General features: G+C 35.3%; 1 protein-coding gene across 1 annotated transcript; it reads left to right on the forward strand.

Moving 5' to 3' along the window:
- The first annotated feature begins 5,469 nt into the window (after window positions 1–5,469).
- On the forward strand, window positions 5,470–15,315 carry LOC128549806 (uncharacterized). The gene is made up of 5 exons (XM_053527453.1): window positions 5,470–5,578; window positions 9,094–9,534; window positions 10,109–10,180; window positions 13,847–13,975; window positions 15,166–15,315. The coding sequence occupies exons 2-5, from the start codon at window positions 9,148–9,150 to the stop codon at window positions 15,313–15,315; spliced, it is 738 nt and encodes a 245-aa protein (XP_053383428.1). The 5' UTR covers window positions 5,470–5,578; window positions 9,094–9,147.
- Window positions 15,316–18,210: the final 2,895 nt, after the last annotated feature.

Raw genomic sequence — 18,210 nt, forward strand, 5'->3', positions numbered from 1 at the left:
CCAGTTTTGATCTATCGACTTTTTAAACAATATGAGAATAATGCAGCATGTTTTTGAAAACACAGTGAGAATAAATCGCAGAAAAAAACGACAGCCAAATATGGTAGGAGGTAATACAATTTGTATACAGTTGTAGATAACTACGAAACATTTTACAAAATGCAGTCAGTTGAACTTCTCACGTGTAAACCTGATGATTAAAATCAGCAATATCTCAAAAGTAACTTTTCTGCATCTTGGTTCTTCGTTAAACAATGATATTTTTTCACACTTTCATAGATTTAAACTGATAATAAATGTGCATTGAAATTCCGGCATAGAAATGGACATTGACTTTACATAACTGCGGTGTTGACAGCGGAAACAGCGGTCCAGTACTAAGACTGTCTACGAAACCAAGGATATCGAGTTCTTTATCTGAAAATTACGAACATTGGGATCAGTGTTCAGTATACACCTGAAAATGATAGACTTGCTATTTGCCGAGTGCACACTTGTTTTCTATCGTCGTTAATATAAAGTAGACTAGTAAATATTCGTACACATGCATAATCTCATAAACACTTCTTTAATGTATGTTCTCTGAAATGAACAAATAACTGGCTCAACTGAGACACCATACTTTAAAGTAAATTCAGTTTATTCACCACGAGGTTCAAAATGCACGAGAGTCTCGTGATAATACATGCCTTTAATTTCACATGGTTGAAGTGTAAACAAATAGATAAATTTGCTTCGTTTTATTTCTCACGGAAAAGATCGGACGGTTTTTTATATTGGAAAAATTATAGAACATCTATACATTTAAAGTTGAAAGTTGATTGTTTTCTACAGGACGTAAAACTGAAACAAGTAAGCACTTTTACTTTTTCAGCAATGTTCCTCAGGTGAACTTTGACATTGTTTACGAAGAGAAATCAGTTTTGTGTCATCTTGAAATGCGTTGTTCGGCTGAAACGTATAGTTCCCGGAAAAGATCTAAAATGGTTTATTTTGGGGATTTTTTTGTTTGTTTTATTTATATATTCAACACAATGTGCAATATTTCCAGTTTTTGAAAATGATTGAAATTCAACTTTATTTAAGAAAAAGTTTCGATCTTTCATAATATTTTGTCAGCGGATGCTTACAGTTTTTACGTGAAACGGCTTTCTTGTCCAAGGGAGGTGTGTAAAGCGAAAAACTATCATTACACATTGCGTTTATTTTTTAAATGTGAAGGATCGGTAACAGATTAAGGAGATCGGACAGTGAAAAGCTATACTAAATGGATATCTGTAACCATGAATAAGGAGACATACATATTTCAGTAAGGAAATCTCAGGTAAAAGAACAATCATATATTTTATTCCTTGAAATAAACATGGCGGCGAATTATTCTAGAAAAACTGTACACGTGTTTTACGCATTAGAATGTTTAACGACATTTTCTTGAAAAAGTAACGCTCGTGTGCACTATTTTGGCATTTCTTTGACTTGAAAATAAATATTTTATAGCAATTCGGGTTGCATACGATACCAAAATTTTGCACCAAAAATGTTCACTCATTTTCTTCCAAAGCACCGTGGAGATAGGGTTCAGCGTAGCTTTTATGCTCGCAAATTTACCTACAGATATATCTTTTCAACTTTTATCATATATTTTTTGTGTCCTTGCATTTCGAAAGCTGTTTCGAGGGTTCTGATTTTTCAAACGAATTTCTAATTTCAATTTGCGGAAATACCTTAAGGCATCGCCTACAGTGGCGGCTATTTGACTCAAAATTTTACATGCAAATTTTCATAAAAATAAAAGATGACTACTTGGTTACAATAAAGTCAGTAAATTTGTCATAATTGTGTTTTAAATATCTATGTGAACATATGCAAGTAGAAGGATGTGCATTTCACTACCTGTATTATGCCTTTATTCGATATTTTTCTATGACAAAATTCTGCAATTTTACGTGCAGTCAAACTCAATATATATTCAACACATTTCAAAGATAATTACAGCCAATTGTAAAGCAGACCGTGAAGAATAAAGTCTTCAGAAATTATTTTTGAAATTTTACCTGATTACTGAATTATACAAAAAAATCCCAACACCATTAATTTATCCAATTTGTGTTATCTGTTCACACATAATTTACATGTATATAAACAGGTGATATTATAGGATTATGTATAGGTTTACCTGGCTACCTGTGGTCAGTAATGCATGTACAAACAACATTTTAAATTAAATTTACATGGGGTTGTCTTTTTGTGTCTTAAATGCAATAACCAGGAACAATTTCGACAAAAATCTATAAGTTTGCAGTATACATATTGAACTATGAAATTAACTAAATTTTGTCTTTGTAATATTTTTTATTTAGTAATATTGGAGTTTGATTGCACATAAAATTTCAATATTCTGGGGTAAACTTTCGGTCTAAACGAGACTCAAACATTTTACAAGCAGCATATGTACTATAAATCATCATATGCTTCTTATGTTGTTGATAATTTGACCAGCTGTTAAGGCTTTAGTGCAATTTTCAAGAGAAAAATACTCCGCCTGAAAATATGAACTGATACTGAGCTGTGACTGTGGCGATGCCTTAATAAAGTTTACTTGTATTCTCTATAGAAAGCTTCATTTATAACTTATACAAATATTATGGTCGTATATATCATATGTCATTTTATAGTCTCTTTCCAAATCTTAAGTCTGTATATTTATCGAAAGTATGAAAAATATGTTTAATCTAATTGTCTTTGCCACGTACCTTGGGTACTTACAATAAATGTATCATCTGTAAAAGATAATTTCAAATCAAATTCACAGACACCCCAGGAGGAAAGGCAAGTGATTCGAAGACAGTGGACACGCTGGCCTCTTGATATTTCTTCACTTTTAAGTCAAAGAGAAAACAACAAAGTCATCTTATTTATGTAACTTGGTGAAATACTGATAATTATCACTTGGTTATTTCTCTAAATCACTCACAGTCTTGGACTTTTTATTGCAAGAAAAAATATTCTGCTTGAAATTATATTCTCTAATTAGCTTCCTTTTTGCCTTTATAGTTACTGGTACCCTATGGTTATCTTTATTTTCAGGCCATACATCATTCGTGTACAGCAGACATTCCTCCTCTGTAGAACAAACTAGCTATACAGTTTTCAAAATAGAAACTTATTCTATTGATATGCTTTTGTAACACGTCAGTTGTTGATGTGAAAAGTACTTTTTAAAAACCTCGATAAAGAAATGTCTTTCGTCTTATATTTTTAGCTGAGTTATCGTGATCGCTCCATATCCGGCGCCCATCGTCTGTCTGTGGTCTGTTGTCTGTCAATATTTAGCTTGAGGCTGTATCTATAAATTGATCTTCATGAAATTCGGTCAAAATAATTGCATTTATGAAATCTAGGACAAGTTTGAATATGGGTCATCTGGTGTTAAAATAAGCCACTAGGTCAAATCAAAGAAAAACCTTGTGTATGCGATAAAGGCTATATTTTTCAAATAATCTTCATGCGGTTTGGTCAGAATGATTGCCTTGATAAAATCTAGGCCAAGTCTGAACATGGGTTATCTGAGGTTTAAACGTAGGTCACTAGATCAATTAAAAAATCTTGGGTATGCATAGAGGCTGTATTTTTCAATTGATCATCAAGAAATTTAGACAGAATAGTTGCCTTGATTTAATCTAGGCCAGGTTCAAATATTGGTTATCTAAGGTCAAACACTAGGTCACCCGGTCAAAATAAAAAAAAAACATTGTGTACGCGACTGAGGCTGTATTTTTCTATTGATCTTCATGAAATTTAGTCAGAATGATTGCCTTGATCAAATCTATGTCATGTTTGAATATTGGTTATCACTGGATATACACAATTTGGTCAGAAAGATTGCTTTTATCAAATCTAGTTCAAGCTGAATATGGGTCATCTTGGGTCTAAAACTAGGTCACTAGGTAAAATCAAAGAGGAACCTTATGTATGCGATAGAGTCTGTATTTTTCGATTGATCTTCACAGAATTTAGACAGAATGATTGTTTAAATCAAATCTAGGTAAAGTTTGAATATTGGTCATCTGTGGCAAAAAAACTAGATCATTAGGTCAAATCAAAGAAGAAATACTGTAAGTATGCATTAGGGACTGCATTTTACACCAACCAGAACTTCAAGAAATTTAAACAGAATGTTTGCCTGGATATAATCTAGGTCAAGTTTGAACATGGGTCATCTAGGGTCAAAAACTAGGTTACCCGATCAAATTACATATAAACATTGTGTACGCAATAAGGGCTGCATTTTACACTAGATATTCCTAAAATTTAGTCAGAATGATTGCTTTGATAAATTATGGGCCGAATTAGAATATGGGTCATCTGGGGTTTAAAATAAGGTCACTAGGTCAAATCAAAGAAAAACCTTGAATTTGCGATTGAGGCTGTTTTTTCAATTGATCTTCATGAAATTTAGCCAGAATGATTGTCTTGGTCAAATCTAGGTCATCCTTGAATATTGGTTATCTGGAGTCAAAAACTAGGTCACTTGGTTAAATCAAATAAGAAATATGTGTATGCAACAGGGAGTGCATTTTACACTTGATCATTATGAAACTTGATCAGAATATTTGTCTGGATATAATCTAGGTTAAGTTAAAATATGGGTTATCTGGATTCAAAAACTAGGCCACCTGGTCAAATAAAAGAAAATCATTTTATATTCAATAGGGGCTGCATTTTAAACTGGATATTCATAAAATTTAGTCAGAATTGCTGCCTTTATGAAATCTAGAACAAGTTAGAATATGGGTAATCTGGGGTCAAAATCTAGGTCGCAAGACAAATCAAAGAAAAACATTGTGTATGCAATAGGGACAGCATTTACACTTGATCTTCATGAAATTTTATCACAATGTTTGTATTGATGATCTCTAGGTAAAGTTTGAATCTTCGTCATGTTGGGTCTAAAACTAGTTCATCCAGTCAAAGCAAAGGAAAAGCTTGATAATTAGAAGCCGCGTTTATGACCATATCTTCATGACATTAGGTCAAAATGTTTATCTTGATCATCTCTGGCCAAATTTTCAATCTGAGTCATTCGGGGTAAAAAATAAGGTAACCTGTTAAAATAACAAAAAAAACAACAACATTGTTTATGCAATAGGGGTGGCATTTTTCATTTCAAGTGCATAAAACTTTTTAAAATGTTTGTCTGCATGTAATCTCGGATTAATTTTCATCTGAATCACATGGGGTTAAAAACAAGGTAACCCGGCAAATCAAAGAATAAGCATTTTTTATTCTATCTTCATAAAACTTGGCCAGAATGGGGTTTTTTTTTCATAAAGTCTTGAATGATTTCGAATCTTGGTCACATTGGGCAAAAAACTAGGTCACTAGTTCAAATAAAAAAAAAAATACTTGTTTATTGTTATTATTAGTATTATTATTATTATTATGCCAGATTTATATAGCGCCCTTTTCATGATAAACACGTTCAAAAGCGCTTTACATATAGCAGACTCAGCCACAAAGGGAGCGAAATTCATCCTCTACTAGTACAGACACAGAGCGATCTGACCAGAGGGACAGAGTGAGACAAACAGACAGAGAGAACGTTCTTTTAGATACAGACGAGTCCGGCTAACTTAGCCTAACTCTTTGCGAATAGACAGACTGGTTCTTTAACATGCCCGGTGTATAGCACCGATACACGCGAAGCCGTCTTTCTTCAGAAGAACCAGTACAGGCCTCTAATTAGGTGGGAGACACTCAAGAGCATCTCAGATATTTCCAGTTCCTGGACCGGTATTTGAACCCCGGACCTCTGGATTGACAGTCAAGCGTGTTACCACTAGACCATCGGCCCAAATTGTTTACACTCAAGAGACCACATTTTTGGTCCAATCTTCATGAAAATTGGTCAGAATACTCATTTTTATAAAATCACTAGGTCAAACATGTTAACACTGATATGTTGTGTTTCTCAGGTGAGCGACGTAGTGCCATCTTGGTACTCTTGTTGTTACTTTTGTCTGATTTCTGATGTTTCACAAGGCATATGTGTACAATTGTTCATTCTGTCTAAGTCATTTGAAAACTTTTGTCATTCATTTATGCTGTCTTAATCGAGATATATTGCATTTTGTCTGATTAAATATCTGACTTGTAAATGATTATATTTGTCACCCGATTTGGAAAACAAATATTTTATGATACTATATTTATATATTACATATTATGTACATTTATATACGTGTATATCGGTTTTCCGTTCGTTAACAGTTGATAATTATTGCGAGCATAAAAACCCTTCTGATTAGATGAGTATGGTCCCAAAAGATCTTCTTAGAGATTTTAGTTACTACCAAATAGAATATACAAGTCTTTAAGCACCATGTTTAACAGTAAGAGTTTCCCCGTATAAGGAATGGGTGATATTATATTGAAGGTTCTATTCAATGCATATTGATAATGTTCCTCTGAAGTCGGTATTATGTCTTGGAATGTGTTTTCATCAAACTCATTCAAAATAACTTTTCATCAGATTCATTCAAACTATCTTTTCATCAGACTCACTTAAACTTACTTTTCATAAGACTCATTTAAACAAACTTTTCATCAGATTTACTAAAACTTTCTTTTCATCAGACTCATTCAGAAAAGCTTTTCTTTAGACTCATTCAAACTTACGTTTCACCAGACTCATTCAAACTTTCTTTACTTTAGACTCATTCAAACTTTCTTTTTATCAGATTCATTCAAAACAACTTTTCATCAGACTCATTCAAACTTTTTATTCATCAGACTCATTAAAAAAACTTCACTTCAGACTCACTCAAACTTACTTTTCATCAGACTCATTCAAAAAAACACTTTTCGTCAGACTCATTTTTTAGCTCATATGAGCACGAAGTGCTCAAGGGTGAGCTTTTGTGGTAAGTGATTGTCCGGCGTCCGTCGTCGTCCATCCCCCGTCAACAACTCCCATCCTTAATCACAAGTTTAATTTTGATGAAACTTCCTTGCATGATCCTCATTGAAAAAAGTCAATGAAATGAATTCAAAACAGAACTCTGGTTGACATGGCAATCGAAAGGAGACACTTTAAAAATCTCCCCGTCCAAATCCACAGGGCTTTGATATTTAGTATGTGGAATCATCTAATGGTTCTCTGCCAAGTTTTTTCAAATTATCCGCCTAGGTCAAATATGGCCCAGCCTTTAAAGCGTCACTTGGTTTACATAGATTTATATAGTGAAAAACTTTGAAAGTCTTCTTGTCCAAAACTACTTGGTCTAGGGCTTTGCTATTTGATATGTAACATTATCTAGAAGTCCTCTAATAAGATTTTCCAAATTATCCTCATAGGGTCAAATATGGCCCCGCCCATGGGTCACTTGTTTTATATCGATTAATAAAGGGAAAAAACTTTGAAAATCTTCTTGTCAAAAGCCACAGGACATAGGTCTTTGATATTAGTTATGTGACATCATCTGGCAGTCCTCTACCAAGATTGTTCAAAATATGCCTTTGGGTGAAAAGAGGCCCCGACCCGGGGATCTCAATTTTAACATAGACTTGTGTAGGAAAAAATCTTCTTGTCTTAAACCACAGAACCTAGGCCTTTGATATTTGGTAAGTAGCATTGCCTGGTAGCCCTACCAAGATTGCTCAAAATTTTACCCTGGGTCCAAATTATATATAAATTAATATACATTTTTTAAAAAAAAATTCTTCTTGTCTGAAACCACAAGACATAGGTTTTTGATATCTGGTGTGAAGCATTGCCTTATAGTCATCTACAAAAATTGTTCAATTTAAATGAATGTGGTAAAAAGAGGTCCAACCCCAGGGACACCAAGTTTTACATAGACTTATATAGGAAAAAGCTTAAAAACTCTTCTTGTCTGAAACCACAAGACCTAGGCCTTTGATATTGGTATGCAGCATTACCTTGTGATCCTCTGCTAAGTTTGTTCAAATTATGTCTCTTGGGTGAAAAGAGGCCTCGCACCGGGGGTCCAAAATTTTACATAGACTTATATCAGAAAACAACTTTAAAAAATATTTTGTTCTGATACTCCAAGGCCTAGGCTTTTAATATTAGGTATGCTGCATAGTGGTCCTTTACCAAGACTATTCAAATTATGCCCCTGAGGTGAAAAGAGGTCCCGCCCCGGGGGTCACTTGTATATGAATTTTATAGGAGAAAATACTTAAAAATTTATCTGATCATATTTCCTGGATTGTTTAATTATAACTTCCTGATGACCCCAAATAACTGGGGGTCACTTGACTGTGACATTGACCTTCTGACCTACTTTCTTGTTCCATTTTTTAGATACAACCTTTTTGATCACATGTACAGTTTTTACACCGATCATAACTGCATAGAAATTTGGACCACGCCAGTAACTTTCGATAAAGATTTCAATACTCAAATGTTCTTAGCCCAGACCTACTCATCTACTTTCATGTTTTTTAAGTAACAGCAAAGAGATTTGTATAATTTTTAACAGATTTCATTACTTATCTGGAAGAATAATTACCATGACCTTCTCACCTCTTTTTTAAGCTTTAACAAACAAAATGTTCAAGCAAGCATTTAAACTCAGGTGAGCGATGTAGTGCCTGCATGGCCGTTATGTCTTCAGACTCATTCAAAAATTCAAAATAACTTTTCATCAGACTCATTCAAACTTACTTTTCATCAGCCCCATTCAAACTTACTTTTCATCAGGCTCATTCAAACCAACTTTTCACCAGACTCATTCAAACATGCTTCTCATCAGACATCATTTGAACTAAGTCGGCTATCATTTTGATGCTTAATGGGGATTTTATACATTTTATTAGAGACAATATAAAGCATTTAGAATATTTTCAGTTGTAAAGATCCCAAAATGCTGTACCCTACTAGTCAATTCATCTGATTTTTGTAAAAAAAAACATAATTGGCTAAAAGACAAAAGCGCCATGACAAATATTGCATAACAGAATAATGAATTAAACCGTGCAATGACAAATATAGATTGAACAATGTAATGGCAAAAACAAAACAAAAATGATTCGACCAATGCTACAATAATTGTTTCATTTCAACAGATTTGAACCAACAATTGATTTATGAGATGAAATAGAGATTGGAGACTAGTAAACATGGCTACAGCAGCGCCAACAGACAACCGAGTTTACCTTTACCGCTTACTAACACTTAATATAGATTACGGCACTGCAATCGTTAGAAATGTAATTGACGATAAATGCTCAAATACTGCACTTACGACCGTTTTGACTCGAGAGAGAAGAGCAATAAACAACCTAAGGGCAAACAAAGCGATAACGAAGGTCCAGTTTGATTTGTTGTATCCACAGAGTGGCATCCCTCCTACAACGTCAGACTTCGATCTTACTCTTGCTCTGTGCCTGTTAAGGAATCTTAAACATTTTGGTTTAAATCCAAAGTATACATGGAATATTACCCCTCAGCCAGGAGATACTTCACTTGAAGCAGATCTATGCCGCTTGCGGATGTATCGCAATGAAGTAAGTAAAGTTTCTTTCATTTCATCAAGAACTAGTCTTGCATGTTCTGGTAAGAACACGAGAAATGTTGCTGATAAAAATCTGACAATTTTGCTACATGCTGTTCAACGTAGTACAAAAGGAGTATTTTTATTCTTAAATGAGCCTTCATGTAAAGCAAACAGTTTTGCCCAAGTTGATGAAATATGCTTGTCTTATCTCAGTGCTTGTGTTATTCGAATTATTCACATTTACAAAAGCAAACTCATGTAGTTTGTACAAAATAAAAGGTACCGTGTCGGTTACGCAGTAAATGATTGCTGTAAAATAGTAGATGTCAAGCTATACATTAATGGCCACACTTGAAACAATTGTTTTGTATTGTTAATATTTTTTAGACGTTAGTCGTTGATACACATCAAGAGTACGATAGGAGATATTTAGTTTCACTTTACTGGCCTCATTCTAAACACTGCAAATGTATTTTAATATAGCTTTACATTCGTTGCATATTTACTTAACGGGTTTTACATTTTATGTCTGCTTTAATGAATATTGATATTACTGTACTTACACATTCTTTTATTTCTTTCAGTTGGCGCATATATCCTCGACAAAAGGAATTCAAGAGACAGATTTCATAGCTAAATGGGCTGATATCGAAGGGGTATGTTCTTCTTAACATAAATTATACTGTTAATGTAAATTATACTGTTAGATACTTTAAACATTCCCATTTTATAGCTAACTGACAGTTTGCCAGCCGACCACATTAGAACGGATCACTGTTGGGGGCTTTAACATTAAACAATCATATATTGTGCTAAAACATTATCGAGAAAAGTTAACTTCATTTTCGAAAACCACTAAGAAGTGAAACAAATTTGAAAACCCGTTAGTTAGAGAATTTTGAAGATTTAAGTTAATTAAAGTTAAGAAAGAAATTACCTATATCGCCCACTACAACCAACATTTATGACAAGATTTAAAATACGAGAAACAGAATGTTACGATAATAAAAGCTAGATACGTTACTGAATGATTGCAGTACAATTACATAATCAATAAGCCGAAGTGTTTTTCTCCTCTCACAAAACTGGGCATTTATCACAATGCTTTTTACTAGCATTTAAGGTTATTTTGTTAAGAACAGATACTGAAATTTCAGTTGTGACTTCAGATTCGAGATAACTAGATACGTTATCAATAATTTTTAAATGAAGAGCATATTGTGTTTGGTAAATGCATATGTGATATGTATGTCATAAGATATTCATTGAAGAGCCTGAGAGGTGCAATAAATGTGTTAGAGAAGTGTGTGTAGATACTCTGTACCTCTTGATTTTACAGACTCTACTTCCACAGAGTAACAACTACCGATTTTATAGCCATTCAATATGATATCTCTTAACTGTAAACTCTACATTACGCCAATAAACAAAACAAAAGTGCAAAATGAACATACTTTTAAACTTATATGATGATGCAGACATGCAGAATGGACGTTGAATAAACTGACTTTTTCACTGAATTATTTAGATATTTGAGTGCAACACGCCTGAGAATTCACTGGTAAGAAATCATGAAATGGGTAAATTTAGTCGAAGCATTAAATGAATATAATTCTTTTTGTTGTATATGCAAGGTCATATTTCACTCGTGAACACCATAGGTATCTTACACTTTTACTCGTAGCTATACCACTCGTGAAAGTATCGCCGTTTACTCATGAAAGATCTTACATTGAAACAAACAAATGTCTTTGAAACTCAGAAGAGTGTTCCAACGATGTACTAGAAGAAGGTACATAGAAAATTTCAGGACAAGCCTTTCGTACCATAATTCGTTCGTATTTATACGAAATACATATTTATCAATCAAGGATATGTCTGTGTAAATTAACTCAGCGTTCTTTTCCGACGAAACCGTCGTTAAATTGCCTAACACATATTACACGTGCACCATTATTTTATAAAAAAATCCAAACATGTTTCCTTCAGTCAACGAAATAAAAGTAATATTTAATCTTAATTTCCTTATTCATTTTTATTTTTTTTATAATTTTTCACTGACCGATCTTTCTGATCTATTAACGATCTCTCACAATTACAAAATAAAACCAGAGTGTAATCACAATCATCACTTTACACAGCTTCATGGACATCACGGCTCTCTAACATCAAAACTGTAAATATGCGCTGACCAAACAAGTGATGAAAGATCGGGACTTCTTCAAAGGTATTTTTCATTTCTTTAATTTTTTGATACTGTGAACGTTAAACAACCCAAAGAAGAAACAAAGGATTTATGCAATACAACTGTTAATAGAACTTTTGGACCTATTTTTATCCAGCCCTACAGCATACATCCATGTGTCACAATTCCTACTTGTCCTCGAAATCATTGTCAAAGTTTACGTCTAGAACTTTGGCCTATAAAACTGATTTTGAACATGTCTGAATTATATTGAATCAGCTCGTTACTTGTTACTTATTCAGCCGCGAATAAGTAACAGATTAGTTGAAGTCGCAAGTCGACCAAAATTATGTTCATTATGCATAAGCAAGCTATGAAACGTCGTATAAATCTGATCTTGACAAGGCAGTCTGAAAGACAGCTAAATCCCCCGCCACTGCTATGGATAGTGAAAGGGTAAACCTTTGATTTTAGCTGTGACATTGACCTTAAACTGACATGGCTGACTCATAAATTCTGCACAACGTCTTGATGAGGTGATCATTTGACCCAAGTTTCATGAAAATCCTTCAAGGGGTTTAGGAGATACAGAGCAGAAACCTTTGACCTTCAGTTGTGACCTTGACCTTGAGTTGACATGGCTGACTCATGAGTTCTTGATGAGGTGATCATTTGACCCAAGTTTGATGAAAATCCTTCAAGGGGTTTAGGAGATACAGAGTGGACACCAAATGGAAGGCTCAAACCTTTGACCTTTAGTTGTGACCTTGACCTTGAGCTGGCATGGTTGACTCATAATTTCTGCATATCGTTCTGATGAGGTAATTATTTGACCCAAGTTTTATAAAATTCCTACAAGGGATTTAGGAGATATAGAGCGGACACGAAATGGAAGGCTCAAACCTTTGACCTTCACTTGTGACCTTGACATTGAGCCGACATGACTGACTCATAAGTTCTGCACATCGCCTTGATGAGGTGATCGTTTGACCCAAGTTTGATGAAACTCCTTCAAGGGGTTTAGGAGATATAGAGCGGACACAAAATGGAAGGCTCAAACCTTTGACCCTAAGTTATGACCTTGACCTAGAGCCGGCATAACTGACTCATGGTTCTGCACATTGTCTTGATGAGGTGATCAAGTAAATTTGTATATTTTTTTTTTGACATCACAATTATTACATCACAGCGTCAAACAGCATAGGGGTTTTGCACTTGAAAATAAACTCATCAAAACGGACAAATATTTAATGAATGTCATCAAGGATGTACATTAAAATCCTACATTAAACCAACATAGTGTGCCCGCGACCAGCATGGATCCAGACCGGCCTGCGCATCCACGCGGTCTGATCAGGATCCATGCTGTTCACTTTCAAAGCCTATTGCAATTAGAGAAACTGTTAGCAAACAGCATGCACCCTGCGCAGGCTGGACTGGATTTATGCTGCTAACAAAGCCATTATGTTGGTTTTCCCATGGTCCGCTCATTATGGCATTACTGGAATATGAATGTCTTGATACAACATGTGAAATAAAATACTACTGAACATTTACTTCCCAAACCCTGCATTCTCAGTTGACAGAACCTAACAAATAGAAAACAAATTTCATTAAATTTATGTTATCTTTGAAAAATAAAACAACACATTAATCATTTCATTCCAAACATAAACATTACAGTGATATCATACAAAACTTAAACAGAAATATCCACAATTGACTTTATAAGTTCTATTTGTTAAACTGAAGGTGGTCAATCACATAAAAAGTTTTGATGCAATTTTCACTTTTCACATAGTCTGTCAGACACTTTTCAAGGATCAAACAGATTCATAACTTAAGAAAAGAAATTCCCATAAGTCTACCTTGGTTAGGCAAGCAGAATAGGAAAATCACATTCTAAAGGTTAAAGAGCCATAAGCATCAAATAGAAATATAACTTTAAACAGGAATGTTAAACTTCCTTAAATCTTACTTTAACAATTACCTGGAGCAGCTCTTCCTTTTCAAACCCAACAGTTCTTCAAGAACACAGGCCTGAAACTGAAGAAGATATAGGTAATATATCAATCTCATGCCAATACATATAAATATATAATATGTAATATTGTACTGTTAAGTCTTTATCCATTAGTGGAGTTTTTACAGTAACATCCAGTATATATGTGGGAGACATTGGTGTGGTGCCTTGCAAGTTATTGCCAGTCTACAAGCAGTTCAAATGCAACAGATCAAACAGCATTTTCATGTTGTCACTTTGTGGGTATGTTTCAAGGATGATAACAAATACTGTAAACAACATTGGTATATATATTTCACCTTACTTATATTATAATCAATTGTGAATTGTTTCAAAAACTCAGTAACATCACTTGAGCCTGAAATTCTATTCAAAAGCCATTATATAAAAGTCTGTATATGAAAATAGACCTCCCCTTTCTATAGAAGAGGGAGGGGTGTGTGTCTTTTTTCATATACAAACTTCCATGGCTTTTACATAGAATTTCAGGCTCCTCTGGTAATATAATCATTGATTAATAAGTAATTATCAATGTTTTCAATTTAGTACCAGTTACAGATCAGATAACTGGATTACTTTCGAGATGTATCACTTCATCAGGCAAATGGCACACTAAGGATACAAAATATATAATTATCTACTGGCTCAATTTCTTACCAATTCTCACCATGTCCTTGCGTTGTATTTTATTTATAACATAACGTAAAGATACATGTATATGTATACTTTTGAAACTTTGAACTTAGTTCTTCTGTGATTATTAACTAGTGTACTACATACCAGTATGTAGCATTATACATATTTTGAAAACTCACAGGAAAAGCTATCTCCTTCACACAACCAACCAAACAAATCTGAAACAAGACAATAACTCAATAAGACTCAAATTTTTTACTCTCTATACACCTGTCAAATTCTGTTAGATGACATATTAATTAAACATCTGAGTGTGAATCTACTGTTTTTTTACTTTCTTTGGAAAGTGTAAAGAAATGTATACTAACAGCCTTAACTTTCTTACATCCACCTGCAAATTAACAATTGACACAAAGGGAAGTAAATTGCACTGTCAGGACCCATAGTGTATGCATTTCGGACAAACATAATTAAATTTTCCTAAATATTTGGTGGAAAAAATTTACCCTACTTTTGAAACACATCATGTTCACCTTAGATATCATTCCAGTTCTCACATTTAGAAGGTTAAATTATGTCACAAAATTACAGGTGTTAATTAACATTTAAATTATATGGGTTCAAAGACCAATTAATCAGGTCATCACTATAAATACATCAAGTAATCAATTGCAATACCAAGTTTTTCTTACAAAAATTACCTAACTGTTTGAATTTTTCCCCCAGTTATTGTAATACAGTAGATGGTAGAGTTCATTTGTATTGTGAGATGCATGCCTTGCTGACACAAATTATAGGTAATATGTCTACTTTCCATCTCTGATGGTGGAGGAAAAGAGGCAATTAAGGAGCCCTTCAGAGCATATTCTTTCGTCATAAGCATGCAAATGTTTAGAACTAACCCATCCCTCAATTGCTTATTTGTAGTTGCTAAGTTGCTAGCATGAGGGGGGTGGGGGGGGGGGGGGGGGGGGGGGCTAGGGTTTTATACTTGGTTGCGTCGTACCAGTGGTGAAAAATGGTACTGGTAGTTCTAGTCTTCCTGACAGGCCTTAATCAGTAAGGTCAGTGATGGTTGTACCAAAGATGTACATTAAGGCCAGGGGGGTGGGGGGGGGGGGAGCGCAGGGGGGAATTTGGCAGGGGGGAATTAGGCAGGGAGGGGGGGGGGGGTAAATTAAGCATGGAAGAGGGGAGTAAATAAAGCCAGGAGGGGGTAAAATTAAGCACAGGAGGAGGGGGTGGGGATTAAGCACGGGGGGGGGGGTAAATTAATCCCAAATACAGCAACATTTCATTTCTTATGAATGTTTTGACAGATACTTGAAAGAATGCAACATCAATTTACACAGAAGACTACGTCTATATTTTACATACAATTGCGTTAGTATACTTATAAGATCAAATCAAACATATAAACATATATACACAAAATTAATCATTAAAACTATCACCAGAAAACAGAAAAATACGTTTCCGCACAAAGAATACATTTTTGCGCCCTTTGCAGCCGCCATTTTGATCAGCTACTGGTCATGTGACCACAGCGCGTGCAATCTCCCGCAATGAACATTACGGCTACAAACTGCAACTCCCTTGTTATACAACAGTTCACTGTTCTGACGTCACAATTATTACGTCATAGCGTCACACGGCATGGCGGCACGCTGGAAAAGAAACCGATTGAAAAGGGGCAAATATTTAATGAATGCCGTCAAGAATGTACTTTCATTTCTTTAGTTACATGTTAGAATCGAAATAATATATTTCATTTAGTGATTTGCTCTTGAATAAAATCATTGTCGTTCAGATGCGTATTATTATACACTCGGGCTGCGAGCTCGTGATATAAGTCCTCGCGATATAAATGCCGTCATACCGTCGTACTGTCAATCTCGTCACCACAACAACCTAAATTCTTTAGTGCGGCACTGCCTGCCAATTTCGATTTTTGCGTTGTTTTGTTGTTACATCCTGTTGTCTTGCTATCACATCGTGTTATAGTGCTATAACATACCGCTATCGCACTGTAACATCGTGCTATCGCGCTGTAACATCATCTTATCGCGTTGTAAAATCCTTCTATTGCGCTGTTACATCGTACTATCGCGCTGTAACATCGTGCTATCGCGCTGTAACATCGTTCTGTTGCTCTGTAACATCGTGTTATCGTGCTGTAACATCGTTCTGTCGCGCTGTAACATCGTGTTATCGTGCTGTAACATCGTTCTGTCGCGCTGTAACCATATGGGAAAATTAGACCCATCGATTTTTCACACGAGTGAAAATATTTTATATAGCGCAAAGAAGGAGCCCTTTACTTTATTTAAATTCATGGAAAAAGTATTATAGGTATTTTAGCTTTGCAAACGATGTGATAATATTCAATGCATTGTCTTTCTTATGAATATTTTATTTTAAAAATGAATTTTAAAGAAAATGGTCTTTTTTGCGTATACTTTATGTCTGTCTATCTGCAGTTAGAAATATAGTAAAATATGGATAATTTGCTGAAATTTCTTCTGTTTAACAAAGAAAAATAGATTCTTATGTGTGCTTAAGACCTTTGCAAACGACTTAGTAATCTATGTTCATTTAGCTATTGTTTCATACTAATTTCAGTTTTCTAGGTGAAGAAGAAATGGTCTTTTTTTAAGCATTTTGCAGATGAGTAAAGGTTTTTTTTTCCTTATCGGAAAGACTCGAACATTCCCGTATGTTTCCGTCAATTCTTACGGAATTTAAGCTCCTTAACGGTAAAGACTGATATCATCTCACCCGCTAAACAGCACACACGTACGGATTTATAAATTAGTGGACGCTCCATAATATGATTTGTTTACAGCCAATAGTCAATTTTAAACAGCTTGAGGATCGAAGTTCAAAATTTTAAACAGAAACGTTTGAAAATTTAAAGCGGCATATTTTGGGCCAAGTTAGAAGCAGAAAATAAAAATTCAAATTTTGAAAAGGATGATGTGAATTTCGCTTATATTGAATTTCGCACTCGGAAATCGAAATAAAATAAAAAGAATTCGTCGAATTGCGAGGCAGAATTGAAATTAGATCCAGCAGGATGACCGAAATTCAAATATTTTGAGGGAGCGGTCGTCCAGTGAATAATGTGTCGGCCCGCTCAACCCAGGGGTCGTGGGTTCGAGCATCTGTGAAAGGGGTCACGACCATGACTTCTCATATGACACCAGTACTGAGTTTTCCCGGAAGCTGGATGTTTAAAAGATAGTTTCATATTCAATACAGTTTTAAATTCGATTGCTTTGAAAATTCGAGCATGCTTGAATATAATACCGAGAATAATCTATTTAGATTTTTAACAAGGAGCTGTGTTCAATAAACGCTTGATGCCCCCCCCCCCCCCCCCCCCCCCCCCCCCCCCCCCCCCCCCCCCCCCCCCCCCCCCCCCCCCCCCCCCCCCCCCCCCCCCCCCCCCCCCCCCCCCCCCCCCCCCCCCCCCCCCCCCCCCCCCCCCCCCCCCCAAGTGGCATCCTTGTCGATACAAAGCAACCTAAGTCCAAAACGAGGTCAAGTTCAAGGTCAATGTCAAACTGAGGTCAGGTGATGTCTGAAGATGAGAATTGTCACGGTATAGGACTTAATATTAAAACGGGAGAAAATGTGTAGGTGGCCGGGTAGCTCAGTCGGTAGAGCATCGGAACGGTATTCTGAGGCCCCGGGTTCTAGTCCGGTCTGGCTGCACATTTTTCTCACCCTGTGACATTTGGCGTGCGCCAACATGGGACCGTGACAGCATTACACTGGTTAGTCTCCGACGCCTGTAATTGCTTATATATAAAGTACTCGCTGAAATTCGAGGACGAATT

This window comes from Mercenaria mercenaria, chromosome 16 (assembly GCF_021730395.1).
Source record: "Mercenaria mercenaria strain notata chromosome 16, MADL_Memer_1, whole genome shotgun sequence".
NCBI lineage: Eukaryota > Metazoa > Mollusca > Bivalvia > Venerida > Veneridae > Mercenaria > Mercenaria mercenaria.

Bases quoted from the DNA above. Each gene is read 5' to 3' on its own strand.
- LOC128549806 (XM_053527453.1), top strand. From the start codon at position 9,148: ATGGCTACAGCAGCGCCAACAGACAACCGAGTTTACCTTTACCGCTTA. The intron at 10,181-13,846 runs GTATGTTCTTCT...TTTATCCATTAG, and splicing joins AATGGGCTGATATCGAAGGG to TGGAGTTTTTACAGTAACAT. The intron at 13,976-15,165 runs GTATGTTTCAAG...CACAAATTATAG, and splicing joins TTCATGTTGTCACTTTGTGG to GTAATATGTCTACTTTCCAT.